This window comes from Molothrus ater, chromosome 1, assembly GCF_012460135.2.
Source record: "Molothrus ater isolate BHLD 08-10-18 breed brown headed cowbird chromosome 1, BPBGC_Mater_1.1, whole genome shotgun sequence".
NCBI classification, from domain to species: domain Eukaryota; kingdom Metazoa; phylum Chordata; class Aves; order Passeriformes; family Icteridae; genus Molothrus; species Molothrus ater.
This window is the reverse complement of record NC_050478.2, coordinates 94,920,252-94,934,199: the sequence shown is the minus strand read 5'-3', so window position 1 is coordinate 94,934,199 and position 13,948 is coordinate 94,920,252. Positions and strand designations below refer to the sequence as shown.

The 13,948-nt window shown below is 36.4% G+C and overlaps 1 protein-coding gene across 2 annotated transcripts in view; it reads left to right on the top strand.

Annotated features, from left to right (window-relative positions):
• ZNF407 (zinc finger protein 407) overlaps window positions 1-13,948 on the top strand; it is a 335,063-nt gene that overhangs the window by 124,261 nt on the left and 196,854 nt on the right. For both annotated transcript variants that reach the window (XM_036406756.2, XM_036406755.1), the window contains exon 4: window positions 7,313-7,387. In XM_036406756.2, the coding sequence (XP_036262649.1) occupies window positions 7,313-7,387 (75 nt within the window). The remainder of the gene's footprint in view (window positions 1-7,312; window positions 7,388-13,948) is intronic.

The following is a 13,948-nucleotide window of genomic DNA, read 5'->3' as shown; positions in this document are numbered from 1 at the left end:
TGCCACCGTTTAGCTATTTTAAGTTTACTCTTCAAGCAAATGAAAGCAGAATGCCATTTGTTTACTTACATTTAACACTTGTTATTGTGTCTTCAAATATAAAAGTTCACAGTTCCACTCTTAAATTTCTACTCACTTTTGTGTTAATAATTTTCACTGGCTGGACATGGCTTATTCCTCCAGCTGTCATTGAAGAGTAGTTTTGGATTTAAAATAAAACACTTCTACGCAATACCTTCAAACCAAAAAAAGTTCAGAATGGATCCTGAGCTAACTGGCAGGAAACCTTTTTGATTTCAGTTACAAAATAAGTAACTTAAGGTGAGGCACATAGGTAAGTGAGCTCCCTCATGGGGGAGGAAATGATACAAATACTGCCAGTGAATTCCTTTTTTTTTGCCACAATTACAGACTAAATTTCTGTCCTGGATGGTTTATATTATAACATATATCTCTTAAAAGTGGGATGTTGAGAAAACTCAACAACTTCTGATGACAAGACAAGCTTGAGTGGAACAGTAGACGATGTTTTCTGTTTTATTTAGTTTGCTCTTTGTACCCAGGTCTCTTCTGCTGGAATATGTAAGAGGAGATAATTGTGCCAGTTGCTACTACTTTATGGCCATGGGGCTAATAATTCTTTGCCATCTTGAGAATAGCAGATTGGTGGCAGAGAGCAACAAGAATATGTTGAGGGATGTCTCTCTCTTCTGGTTGATAGATGCAGGAATATGCAGGAGCAACACAGTCGATTGATTGATTGATAGCGTGCAACTCATCCATAATGATCTGTCTGATACAGCAGTAAATTATTCTTGAGATTGATGCAGGTCATTGAACAGCACATTGACAATCCTGTTGTCTGTCATCCTGTTCAAAGCAAGGCAGGAACAGTAGCTGCTGTGATACTCAAGTCTACCATGGGTGCTAGCTGTGTGCAGGTGTTCTGATGATACAAGTTGTTATCTTTATTTTTTGGGCAGCTGGGCTTCATTGCTAGCTTGTTACAAGTAACAGTAAAAAAGAGATGAGGTATTTTTAGAAGAAAAGGTTGTACTCATTGCATTGATGATTTCATAGTAACATAAAAAACACTTGAAAATGTTGGGTTTTAAACTTCAGTAGCAAAACTTCTCCATGGAAAATAAGCTAATAAATAGTTAAGAAACATACCTGGTTGTTGCATGGAAAATAGTAAACCCCCCTGCCACCCCAAACCCAAACAACACCCTAAAAGCCACCCAAAATTGAAGCAATAAAGGCTGATAGTTCTCAGAAACTCAAAAGTTATGTTGGTCTTTATGTTCCCTGAATTACCATGATATCTTCCCATGGTAATCTGTGTTCTTGTCTTGTTAGTGATGGCAACGTTGTCTTCATTTACCTCTTTTGGTTTCTCTTTTCAAGAGGAAAAGTTTGAATTTTCCATTCTTCCAGGTTACACACACCTGAAGATGTGGATGCATGGATATGTGTTGCTTCTCAGTTTAATTACTGGTGTTGGTGAGGGTGGAGCATAGAGCAGCCATATCCTCCTTTGACACATGGGGTCAGCAGGGAGTAGAAGGCAGCGTGTCACTGCGCTCTCAGCACCGCAGACTGCGTGATGGCTTGTTAACCTTTTAGAACGTTATAGATTTTTTTTTTAGCTTACAAAGGATAACCATCTCCTTTATTTGGAAGTAATAAGACCTGCTTTATTTGGCTAGTAAATGAGTCTGGAGAAAGCCTCATCTTTCTTGTGCAGGGTTCTAGGACTTGACGTCCTGTCATAGAGGGCATGAAGTTTTTCAGATATGTGGATGTTTTCTACATTAGACTTCGCCCTGCCAGATATTTACTTGAACCTGACATCTTGTCACAAAGGGCATGAAGCCTTTCAGACTACAGGATATCTTCCACACCAGACTCTGCTCTGCCAGATACTTTCTTTTAAATTGAGTCCCTTGCGCGCAGTCATGCAAGAGAGTTATCAGAGCCCCAGTCTGGACCCTTCAGAATCAGCAAACATCCAAAAATGATGGACTTGAAGAAATTCTCAGGAATTTAGACTTTTGATGCATGGAAAGAAAAGCTTACTTGTTCATGGAAAACCATTGCTTTCTGGACAGTTCTGCATCTGCCTCTGTGCTCTTATTCCTGAAGTTAACCTGCTGAATAAATCCTGGTGGAGACATGAGATTTGGGTAGCAACTTTTTTATATAATTTGGAGAATTTGAAAACTTGAAATTTTTAGTTCAAGTACTCTTTAAATACTATTTGACTAAGTGCTGATTTGAATATGAGAAGTTCTACTTTTATGGGTACAACATGCCCAACTCAAGTGCATGCAAAAATCTGTAATTGCATATACAAGTTTCATTGAACGTTCTGAAATCTATGCACGTCCTGGTATTTCTTGAGAAAATGCACTTTTTCTCTCTCCTACTGGTTGTTACCCCTGTTGGCATGACTCCATGTGAACCACACATTCAACTACAAACAATTAGGGTTTCCAGGGTTTTTTGAGACACAGTAAGAACAAGAATGCTTCGTTAAGGTGGTAAGAACCATAGATTCCACATTGTTATTTACTTGCCTGAACATATCCCAGTCCCCCCTCTTGGCATCATCTGTGAAGCTTGCCTCGATTTTCTGGTTTCTTGCCTCATGTGGAGATACGAGGACAGAAATTGAAGGACAGATCATAGAAAACAAAATCTGATGTGAACAGGATAATATATTATTTCATTGTATTCTGTGATGATGTATAAAAGTTTGAGATCCTATTTCTTATTATTCCTTGATGGTGTCAGATATCCCAGCAATTCATCCAAAATGGTAAAACATTCTATCCTTTCTATATGCCTGTAACTTATGCTAAAACAAAGCACTAAATTCTTGGATTTGTCTATGTGTTTGATTTTGGTTATTTTAAAGGCTCTCAAGCAACTTTTTAAAACATCCTATGCACTTGGGTTATGCACTAGCTTACCTGTATTCTCAGAGTTAAATTTGTGTATAAAGAGGTTTTGGACACTTCAAAGGAGATGTAAAGGATATTGAGAATATGAATAAAGGCTAGATATTCATTGTTATTCTCCTGGACTTTTCTGCTGTCATTGAACCTTGTTGTCTGTAAGATAAATTCTCCAAGAGCAATTGCAGAGAGCAATGTATCCACTAAGAAGTGATTTAAAATTGCTCTTCAGCTGCTCGATACCTTGTTTGTGGAGTCCCACAAAAATAAATTCCTGGGCTGGCTCTCCTTAACAGTTATGAGCAGTTAGAAGATGACTGCTCTGTCACCATGGCTTCGAGTGACTTTCTGGTAGAGGTAACATGTAGCTCCTTCCTAGGTCAAGGCACTTGGTAAACACGCAGGAAATTACAGGTTTTGTGGCCTTATGGCCTAGAATGCTTGTTTTGGTTTGTGTGTGTGTGTTGTGTGTTTGGTTCTGGGTGGTTTTTTTTAGGCTTTTCACTAACCCAATGATGTACTTATTCAAAGGGAAAGAGCTATTATGGATTCAAAACATAATAAAACTTAGAATCTTTTGCCCTCTCAAAGCAAGATACTTCACAGAGAACAGTTTTCTCCCCACAGAGAAAATAGAAAACAGACAATACATGACAGATTATTCCTATTCCTTGAGTACTGTGATGATAAACATTGAACACGCTGAAAAATTTGTATTACACTAGAATAAAATGTGGAAGTAAAGATTGTCCAATATGTTTCTCTATTCCCAGAATTAGAAGTCCCTTTGTTTCTTTTGTACTTTAAAATGTGCTTTTATCTGAAGACAAATCTATAGAGGCTCCTAAATCAGTTACAGACATTCTGAGAGAGTCCAAATACTGTTTGAAGATTGCCATGGAATATGAATGGTCACGTTCCTAAAAACCACAACTCTTCTAAAAGGAAACCAGAATATTCTGCGAACTTATTTTGGGAAAGGTGCTCATATGATTTGAAGTGATTTTTATTTATAGTTTTTGTGGAAAAAGTTGTCTATAGGGAATGAAGATGCTGTCCTAAAGCTCTGTGTAATTTTTCAATTGGTCTTTAATTTATCCTGTAGTTTCAACATAGAGTGTATGACTGAGGATGTTGCTGGTTTTAAAGCCAGAGTAGTTGAAAATCATAAAAAAGTTAACCCAACACAATGCTACTGCAGCAAAAGGAATCCTGCCTACTCACCTCGTTCCTCTTTCAGAGGAGGCTTCTCATAGTCTTCCTACCAAATGAAGGGAACTCCCAGTGACCATGGCATGGATGTATAGGCTGCACATCTCTGCCTGTTGAGACCTGACCCACAGTGGAGCAGCTGGGCTGTGACTTCTTGTCTTCATGTGGGTGGAGGACGAATTTGTCCAGATTAGAGTTTGTAAAACTGGTTCCAGGCCTCTAGTATGGCCTGGTTTGCACATATTTGAAACAGTAGAGTTGGTTTGATGACAGGCTTTTTCTACTCCCTTTTGATGCGCTTCTGAAACTAGTTAGTTTTTAGCATTTGAATGTTTATACTTTCACTAGAATTAAAAACAAGAAATGAGAAGTTTGTCGAAGCCTGAATTGGTGCTTTTCAATTGCTGATGGAAAGATTCCTTTGATTGAAGATACATCAGTGCAATATATCTTGAAAGCATTCACTCAGTGAGTACTTTTAGGTAGGTGCCAGTCAGACTTCTCTTAAGATTAATTTAAAAGGCCAAGGCTAAGTCATGTCTATTCTAGCAGTAGCTTGGGAGTAACTGATTTACCTCAGCAGAGGTAAATAGCATAGATAAACCCATTAATTTTTTTTACTACTACGCCATTAATTACATCAAAACCTAGAGTTACTGAATGTATGGAAAACATTTTTGTGTTTCTTTTGTAAAGCCAGCAAACACTGCTACCAACTCTCTGAAAATCACCTGCAAGATTTGGTAAACAAAACAAAATAGTTTTTACTTGTTTCTCTTTGTGGTTTTGTTTGTTTTTTTGTTTGTTTGTTGGTTTTTTTAATGGGTAGTCCTCAAACTCAGCATCCAAACAAGGTTGTTAAGACTTTGCCTCTTGTTTTAATAATGCCTGTCTCTGTTGATATTTTATCTTGTTCTCAATTTCTTATTAAAATAGCAACTCTGCTTTTATTTTTAAGGTCTGGTTCTGTAAGGTGGGGAGCTGCCCTGAGCTGTGCAGAGTGCTCCAGACTTGCACTGAGGCTTTTGGCACTCCTCAAGTCTGAGGCCTTCGAGCCTTACATGAAAAGCTTAAAATGTTAGCAGGTGCTGAAACCCAAACTGAATCAGGGTTCTTTTTATTTGTGCTGTGTAACAGCAGCAAAATGGTTGCTAGAACATAGATGCAACAGAGAGGAGGCAGAATGTGAGATTAATTGCTTCATGTTATTACCAAGGCCTTTGTCTTTGATTTTGCAGAAAGGTACGTCTGTCTGTACCCCCTGCAGTTGTGTGCTATATGAAATGGTGAGCCTTTGTTTGGCAGCTTTAACTAAACAGGCTCAGAAACCAAAAAGTGCTTCCCTGCAAATATTGTGTAGCTGGTTGGGATCTTTATATTCCATGCAAATAGCAAAATATCCCTTTACCACTCTGATTGCACATTGGCCTTTCACAGTAATTTCACTGAGTTTATTTTTCTTTTAGAGAAGGGGAAAAATGGAAGTTTGTAACAGGAAATGCAGGTATTACTAAATGAAAATACGTTTGGTACCTTCCACAGCTTGGTGGAAATAGTATTTTTGTTGAAAAGCAAAGGCAGTACATTTTGTATGCCTTATGCTTTTATTGGAATACATTTTTTTATTTTGTTACAATGATTTTCCCTATGTACAGTAATTTTGATGACACTTGCATAGTAATGATGGTAATGGTATAATAGATTATTCACAGTTGTAATGGTTATGATGCCATAGTAATAAGTTGGGTAGGGAAAAGTATTTAGGATACTTTTTTAATGTATTTTTGTAACAAATAAGGAAATTTATATCATTTAAATAAGACAGTATTATATTCCTACACCTTAAGGGATGCACAAGAGAGATTCTCTGTAATAATGTACAAGTGCCCAAAGAAGATCAGACACAGAAAAGCTAAATTAACATAATTGTAAAGGAAAAGTACTGTGTCTTTGCTTTTGTGGCTCTTATACCCCATAGTTCTGGTGTTTTACAGTCCTTCCATTGTCCATTACTGCAAACACGTCCAGATGAATTCAGCGTTTAATGTTAAAAATCTTATAACATGCCAGTTTGATTTGTAGCCCTTCATATCATGGAATGCTAATTAAAATCATATTTTTGCATATGTCATGCCTTTCATGTACATATGCAAATAGAGTCTATTGCCTTTCAGCTATTAGTAATTAACTTTATGAAGGACAGCTGTAATACATAATTAACAAAAATGTTTGCAAGCCCTTTTCACACTGAAAGTTGCAGCAGTAAAATTTTTGCTTATCGGGAAAACCATTTTAGTTTAAAGCTTCAGTCTGATATCTAAATTGCTAAAGCAGTCACATGACATAATTAAATTGATGTTATGGTCTTATCAGCAGAAGAATAGTACTTGATAGGCTTCTATCTGTTTCATTACGTATGTCACCAAAATTAAAGTAAATTATCTGTGTTTGGTTTGGTAGAAACATGATGCCAGGTAATATGTGTTTTGTTGCTGCTGTTGGTGCTTTGAAGAATGTCTTGCCAGTTTGAACAATATTCCTGCTGATAGTGTATTCATGAACATGTGCTTCATGTTTTTCATCCTTCTTTTTCACAAGGCTATAAAATAACTAAGGCTATTAATTTGTTTCTGTGTGTATCTCATTAAATAATGAATACAATGAAGTTTGACCAGGCATAAGCAGTGATTGAAGCATCTTATTTTGCTGGTTCTTTATGTTTCTCATGAAAAACAATGGAACTACCTATTTGAAGAAAGGCTGCAGGATGGGCCCACAAGGCTTAAATAAATTCAAAGGTGTAACTAAAACTATATTACTTTATAACATCAGACAACATTCTTCAGGTAAAATAGCCTATATTATCAGTATAATGTGTGAAATGTTCTAATTTGCAAAGGAAAGCAGAAACAAGTTTTCCTTTCTTTGACCAGTGATGTATGGTTGGGACTTGTAAGAGAAAAGCCAAGGGACTGCAAAATGAGGGAAACCTGTTGTTACAGAATGGACTCCCCAATCTAAGTCACATCCTAGCAGAGGAGGGATTTTTTTTTTAGGTCTGCCTTTAATGAAATGTGTTCAAGTGCATGCTCAAAAAAGAAAAAAAAAAAGATCTTTCTCATTTGCTCTTTGTTTGACAGGGTGGCGTTTGTGATGAAGAAGCATTTGAATACTCATTTGCTGGGCAAACACGGAGTTGGCACCCCCAAAGAAAGGTAAACTGCTTTAAAATTCTTTTTCATTGTATCTTATACAGTATGTGGAGATCTTTTCTAGAATATTTATCTTGCCCACAATGAAGCCATCTGGATTTTTTCCTCAACTCCAAGAGAGATCAGCATCTTTAAGTGCTCTTATGTTGTGTGGTGCTTATGACATGTCTGTAGAAAGAAATTCCAAGTAAGAGGCGTAGAATTTGCAGCTTTTCAGGCTTTTTTTGATAGGTGATATTATTTTCTTTAAACTTTCATAGTTGTAAATGTGCCTCTCAGTGCAAAATCAAATGTTTGGGGTTTTTTGGTTTTCTTTTCCTTTTTTGTTCTGTTCTTGCTGGCCTTGATGCTCATAGGTTTATAAAATTACTTTCTAAGAGGTCAAAGCCATAGAGAAATCAAAAAGAAAGTTTCCTCAAGTGTTCTTGGGCAGGAAGAGAGATTTGGCATTTTCACTATTTTTGAAATGAATTAATTTATTTTTTCAATCTGTACACGGCTACTTATTCTCCAACTTTGTTTGCAAGCAGGTTATTTTTTATATGGTTTAAAATATAACTGTGTTTTACAAACTCAATGGCACTGTGTTTGCAGATAAACAGATTTTGCTTCAGATTTATTTGGCACATTGTGGCTTAGCTGTTGCTATGTCACTGAATCTTTGGGCCAACTAGAAAATTGATGTGTTTTGGATAGCCAACAGATCTCATATTCTTTTTCAGCCTGGGTAGATGGAGGTGTTCATTGCTGGATACTTGATACTGTTTCAAGTATTACTGCCTTGTAACTCATTCTTTGGGGGTAGGCTTTCATAAATAAAGCGTATTTTCTGGTTTTGATATGAAAAAAGAGGAAAATAAAAGATAGGAGCTGTAGGAGAGCACAGCAAAGCTCTTTCTGAGCCATGTTCATTTCTTGTTAAAGACAATGAAACTGTGGTCAATTAGACCTATTCCTCACAAGTTTGTCATGCTTAAATCATGGAGGGACCTAAGAGTAGGGTTTTAAATTTTAACACCCCATATATGCCTTAGTTTGACTAAGCACTGATTTAGGTAGTGCTTTTATTTTTAAGGAGATTTCCTCTACAAAGCGCTTAACCAGAATTTGCCTACCATGTGATTATTCAAGAGTTTTGAGATATTCTATTTAATCTAAAATACACAGTGATGCATTGAAAAAACAATTACAGTTTCATCAAAGCAGATATAATAATAAAGTTTATTTTGGTAATCTCTTGTCAAAGCACAACAATTAGATAAAATGTTTTGGTCTAGTGGCTTATTTTATAAGTGGAAGTATTCAATACCAATGTATTCTTTTATAAGGGGATACTCACTGTATACTCATCATAAATACAACATAGAGATAACTTGCATCACCCTAGTGAATATGTACACAATAAAGGATACATACAATAGATTTCCAAATAGAGTATCTTAGTCTGAGAAGCAAATTTTTAGTGATGATCATCTTGAAATGAATTCCTAAACAAGCAGGATGCTATAAAGTAAATCAGTTGTTGCTGGCTTTTCTTTGAGTGTTTTGTTCTGAAGGCCTCTCAACTGTGGCTGTTTTCCCCATTTCTTCCTTCAAGGCTTTCTGGCTGGCTGGCCAGCATGGCACGAGGAGGAGGGTGGCAGGTTTACAGGCTCTGGCTGCCCAAGGAGCAGAGGAGCCCTGCTGAGGCCTGCAGCCTCCCTGCCCTGCCTGCTGGCATGGCTGGGGAGGCTTTGCCTCCAGCACAGGCAGGTGGAATTGGAAATTACTTCATGCCCTCTTCTTTTGCAATTTCTTCATCCATCTTTGGAGTATTTCTTTTCCACAGAAAATACTTTTTCAGGTGGCACTTCAGCTTAATGTAGAGCAGCATCAAACAGTAGTGGCAGAGCTACAACAACAATATAAATTTCTAGTAGCAGTCCCTCACTGGGGATGGGGGATGTTTAAGCCACGTGAACTACTGCAGTAAATACCAAACCATTGTTGCTTTCTTTTCCACCTTTCCTCTCCTATTATGAGAAAGTTTGATGCCTTTATATGGCTTTAGGAACCAAAGAAATCCTTCTTCTGCATGTTAAACCATCACTCTGGGCATAAACATATTATAAATTAAGTTACGTAGTTTTCTTACCTATGTAAAACATTAATGCCTTGATTATAATTTTGCAAGCTTGCTATTTTTTAATTTCTCTAGGACAATATAATCAGTTTATTCTTTATGTTTTGAATTTGATTCTGCCCTCTGATACATTGCATATTATAGCAAATACTAATAGAAGCTAGCTAAATAGGCTGTGACAATTAAATTAATAATGCATTTTATTTGCAAGTGTTTAGTCTTCATGGTTTGACTGATATATGCAAAGATGGTAATTTATTAAAAGTAAATTCATGTAATTGTACTACAGAATTTGATGGACCAAAAAAAGTTGTCAGCATGACTATCATCAAAAACAGAAAATTGAAAAGAAGTTCAAAAGGGTGCTTGAAAAAAATGGTTATAACCCATACACCCCAAGAAATTGAGGCCCTTTATACAAACTTCTTAGAATCAAATTGCTGGTGGTGTGCATAGAGATAGTTCTGAAAGGGAGAGGAAAAATACATTTACAATTTAGTAAGGAGTACTTAACTTATGCACCTTGCTCTCTTTAGCTTTCCATCACTATTGGGTTTTTTATGCACAAAAGGGAGGAGTTGTGGAGGCTGTGGAGGTGTTTGCATGGGCAGATACAGAAAATGAGTGTAACTCATAATGAAATTGCTGCTGAAACATCTTTTGTTTGGGTTATTTTCTTCTTTAAAAGACAGAATTGATTTAAGGGGAAAATACTGTGCAGTTGAAAATCGCATAAGTTTTTAAAAAATAAACTTGTGGTAAAATGTCTGCACATTTCAGACACAAAACCCCCTACTGCCTAGTCCATTATGATCATTACAATTTAATAGCTAACTCAAAAGTGGAATTTTTTAACAGAAAAAAATTCCTCTAAGGTATATTTTCTTGTTATTGGAACTGTGATACTGATTTATTGTCAACTTGAATGTGTCTCAAAACTGGCATGTTATCTGCTAAGTCCAAGGCCAGTACATATTTGGTACTTCAGTGTCAGTAATCTTCATGGGACCTATAACTATATCTTATTGGCAGGATAAATCTTTGGCTACACCTTTATTGTATCTAGTAGACATTGTGGTTGGGGACAAGGTGAGTGCATCGGTAATGTTAATGGTGCCAAGTTCTAATTTCTGTTATATCATTACTGTACTTGTAAATTGTGTCAGAACACAGAACAAAGAGATGTTTCACTATTAAGATTTACACATACACACACATAAAAATATGAGGAAGAAAATAAAAATAAATTCACTAAGTCATTCATCAGTGAAAATAAATTCTGCCACTGTTAAGTACAACTCTGGATTTAGAATTTTTTTATGAAAAATACACGTAAATACTCTTTAAAGATTTTTTAGAGACACCATTAGTACTGTAAAATATACGTTTTTTCGTTTATGATACTTTTTTAACTAGAGTTCTATCTGATATATCTGTTTAAAAAATTCATTTACAAAGAAAAAGCCATAGAAAAGCCTTTATAGTTGCTTAATTACCTCATCTTCCTTATGAATTTTAAATTATGAGTTGCCTCTGAAATAACTTTACATATGAGTAATCCCATTGAATAAAATAGAATCATTCATATATGAATGAATAAAGTTACTGGTAGCAAAAACAGTCACTGAATTGGAGTATCTATTATAAAACAACTCCTGTAAAGGTCATGAAAGTATATATTTAATTTTGGAAGGTTCTGGTATTTTTCATGTGCTTTAAAAATGGGATCATTGTTACAGTGCTCGCAACATCATATGAAGATCATATGATTTTGAAATTATCTTGATTGTTTGAAAAAACTGTGTAGTCATTTCAACTTGAGAGCAAGAGCTATAGGTAAATACCTACTACTGAGTAATAGCAACCTAAATATATTTGAGATGCTTTGTCAAATAATTTTGGAATATAACATACTTCTAAAATTTGTGTATTTTTTGCACTTTGAAGTAAAAAGAGGAAGTTCCTAGGTTGCCAGTTGTTTCGTGTGCTTGCATAAGCCCACCTGAATTTTTGAATATTAAATTCTACTAATATGTAAATATCATGAAATAGACAAGACTGTAGGTATATCAGTGGAAGAGATTGTTGAGGTCTGAAAGAAAAGTAGCCAGGGAAAATGAACTCAGGGGTTGATGTTCTGTATATTATTGAGAAAACTGTCTTGTAATCAGCTGCTGTGTCCCAGTATTTCCATTTTGAATGTAAAACTAGAAGTATATCAAGTCCATCAGTACAACCCTCTTTTATTTAACTGAACTGTTAATTCTTCTTTTGAAACATTTTTCTTTCTTTGAGTAGAGAAATTTGTGATAGTAACTATTTGATACACCTGTTTTGGGCAATGCTACCCCCTGCAAAGTAAAAAGATCCAGTTTGATGTTACAGGTAATTTTGGGTAAACAAGTGGCAAAAGTCACAAAGTGATGGGTCATACATCCATATGAAAGGAAGTTGTTTCGGGCATACATCCCAGCTTTCTGCTTCCACTGCATAAGTCAACTGTGCAGGCCAAGAGGGTAAGGGTTAGTATGTAATAATTTTGTATGAACCTGCTCATGTTCTGAAGGAATGAGTTCTGTATGTGGCTGTCTCACAGAAGGGTTTCCAGTTAGAAGCACTGGCAGTACACTGGATCCACTGGACAAGAGGCTACCTGGAATACCAGAGGGGTATTTTGCTGAGTCTTGCCTGCTAGCTTTGTCATCACCTTTTACTGCTTCTTGCAAATGAGTTTGAGTTTTCAACTGAAACCCAACACTACTAAGGTTAACTGGATAGGAATGGAAAGCTTTATTTAATTGATTATTTCCTGCATTTTTCTTTAAAAGGGTCTTGGACAGTTACATAATCATAGTTTGGAAAAGTGCTAAGGAAAGAAATGTAGCTTTTTCTTGAAATATTTACCGTTTGGAAGTTTGTGATGAGAGGATGTGTTGTGTAAAGGACTCATCTTTAGCAGTGTTCGGGAGCTGAAGTTTTGCTTGAGATGCATGCTCAGCTTTCCATGTTTTGGAGGCTTATCTGACCTTTGGAAGCAGTATTTCTCTTTGGTGTTCAGATCTTGTCTGGTGCTATACTATGTCAGAGTGTGGAACAGGTTCCATAGGTACAGGCTCTGCAATCACTTGATGCCTGAGTGTTTTTCTCTGTCTGTAGCTGACCAAGGTACATAAGGAAGCCACCTGTGATTCTTCAGATGCTGGAAGTAGAAGATGTGCTGAAAATTCACAGCTTTCCTCATGGCTTGTTGTCTGTACACACATGTGCATTTGCTTTGCTACAAAGAAATGAAGACTAGGCAGACATTTATACTTTGGAAGACTGCTATCAAAAAGACAAGTGATGACTTCAGCATCTTTTCTGAAAGAAAAATAACAAGTGAAGGACTGTAAAAGAATTAAGTTATTTTGCTACTACTCATTATTTGTTCTTATCAAATCCTGGCAATATTAGAGTTTAGTTCAGAAGGAAGGACAAACTGAAGTAGGTTTATTTTAATTGCTAGGTATGTGAGATGTTTTGGAAATTTCTGTAGTCAGTCTTCCTGGTTGTGAAGGCTTAGCTGCTATGGTTAGAAAATAGAAGGAGAACCCAATGGGATTCACGCTACTCACAGTGAGCACCTTTGGCTAATTTTAAGCATAATAACAAGATATAAATGATGATCTCATATTCATAAACAATCAAGTACTGTCTAGAGCGTGGGTTATTATTTCCATTAGCAAGAGTATGCTAGCATTGTTGCTGTATCTGTGGAAGACAGTGTGGGTAGCTGCTGAAAGCACCAGCTCTATTTCAGTATGGTTTGTTTCCCAGGAAAACACGGTTCCTTGTTGCATGCCATCAGCCAAAACGTTGTAAGCTGCAAAATGATTCCTCCTCTGATGCAGTTAGCTGAAAGTAAATTGTTCCAGTTGCATGTCCCAGCTTGCTGCTTCCACTGTGTAAGGCAACTGTGTAGGTCAAGAGGGTAAGGATTAGGATGGCAATATATCTCTAGATCCCTTTTTACCTGCGTGCGACTGGTAGCAAGGGTCCTCTCCAGACAACTCTGCAGTCTATGTTACACTTTGAGGGTTGTACGTTGTGACATTTATAGATGTGAACTGTTCCATGTCTTGGGTGGTACCATGACTTTGATCAGTCTATATAATACAAGACAAATATTTATTGAGAATACTAAAAAGGAAATGGAAACATAATCTCTTGACAATACTGCAATGAAATATTTTCCATACATTCTGAAGAATCAAGAGGAGTATTTTGTAAACTTTGGAAGTGAAAACAGAAGTTCTGTGGCAAATGCTGTATTTGATAGTAGAAGCTTTCTTTCTACTTTTTAGCCACACACTTCATAATTCTTGCATCAAGTTATGACACCGTCAGGACTACTTTTCTGCAGCCAAAGCAGCTGCATAATTATTAAATATGAATGTTTGTTT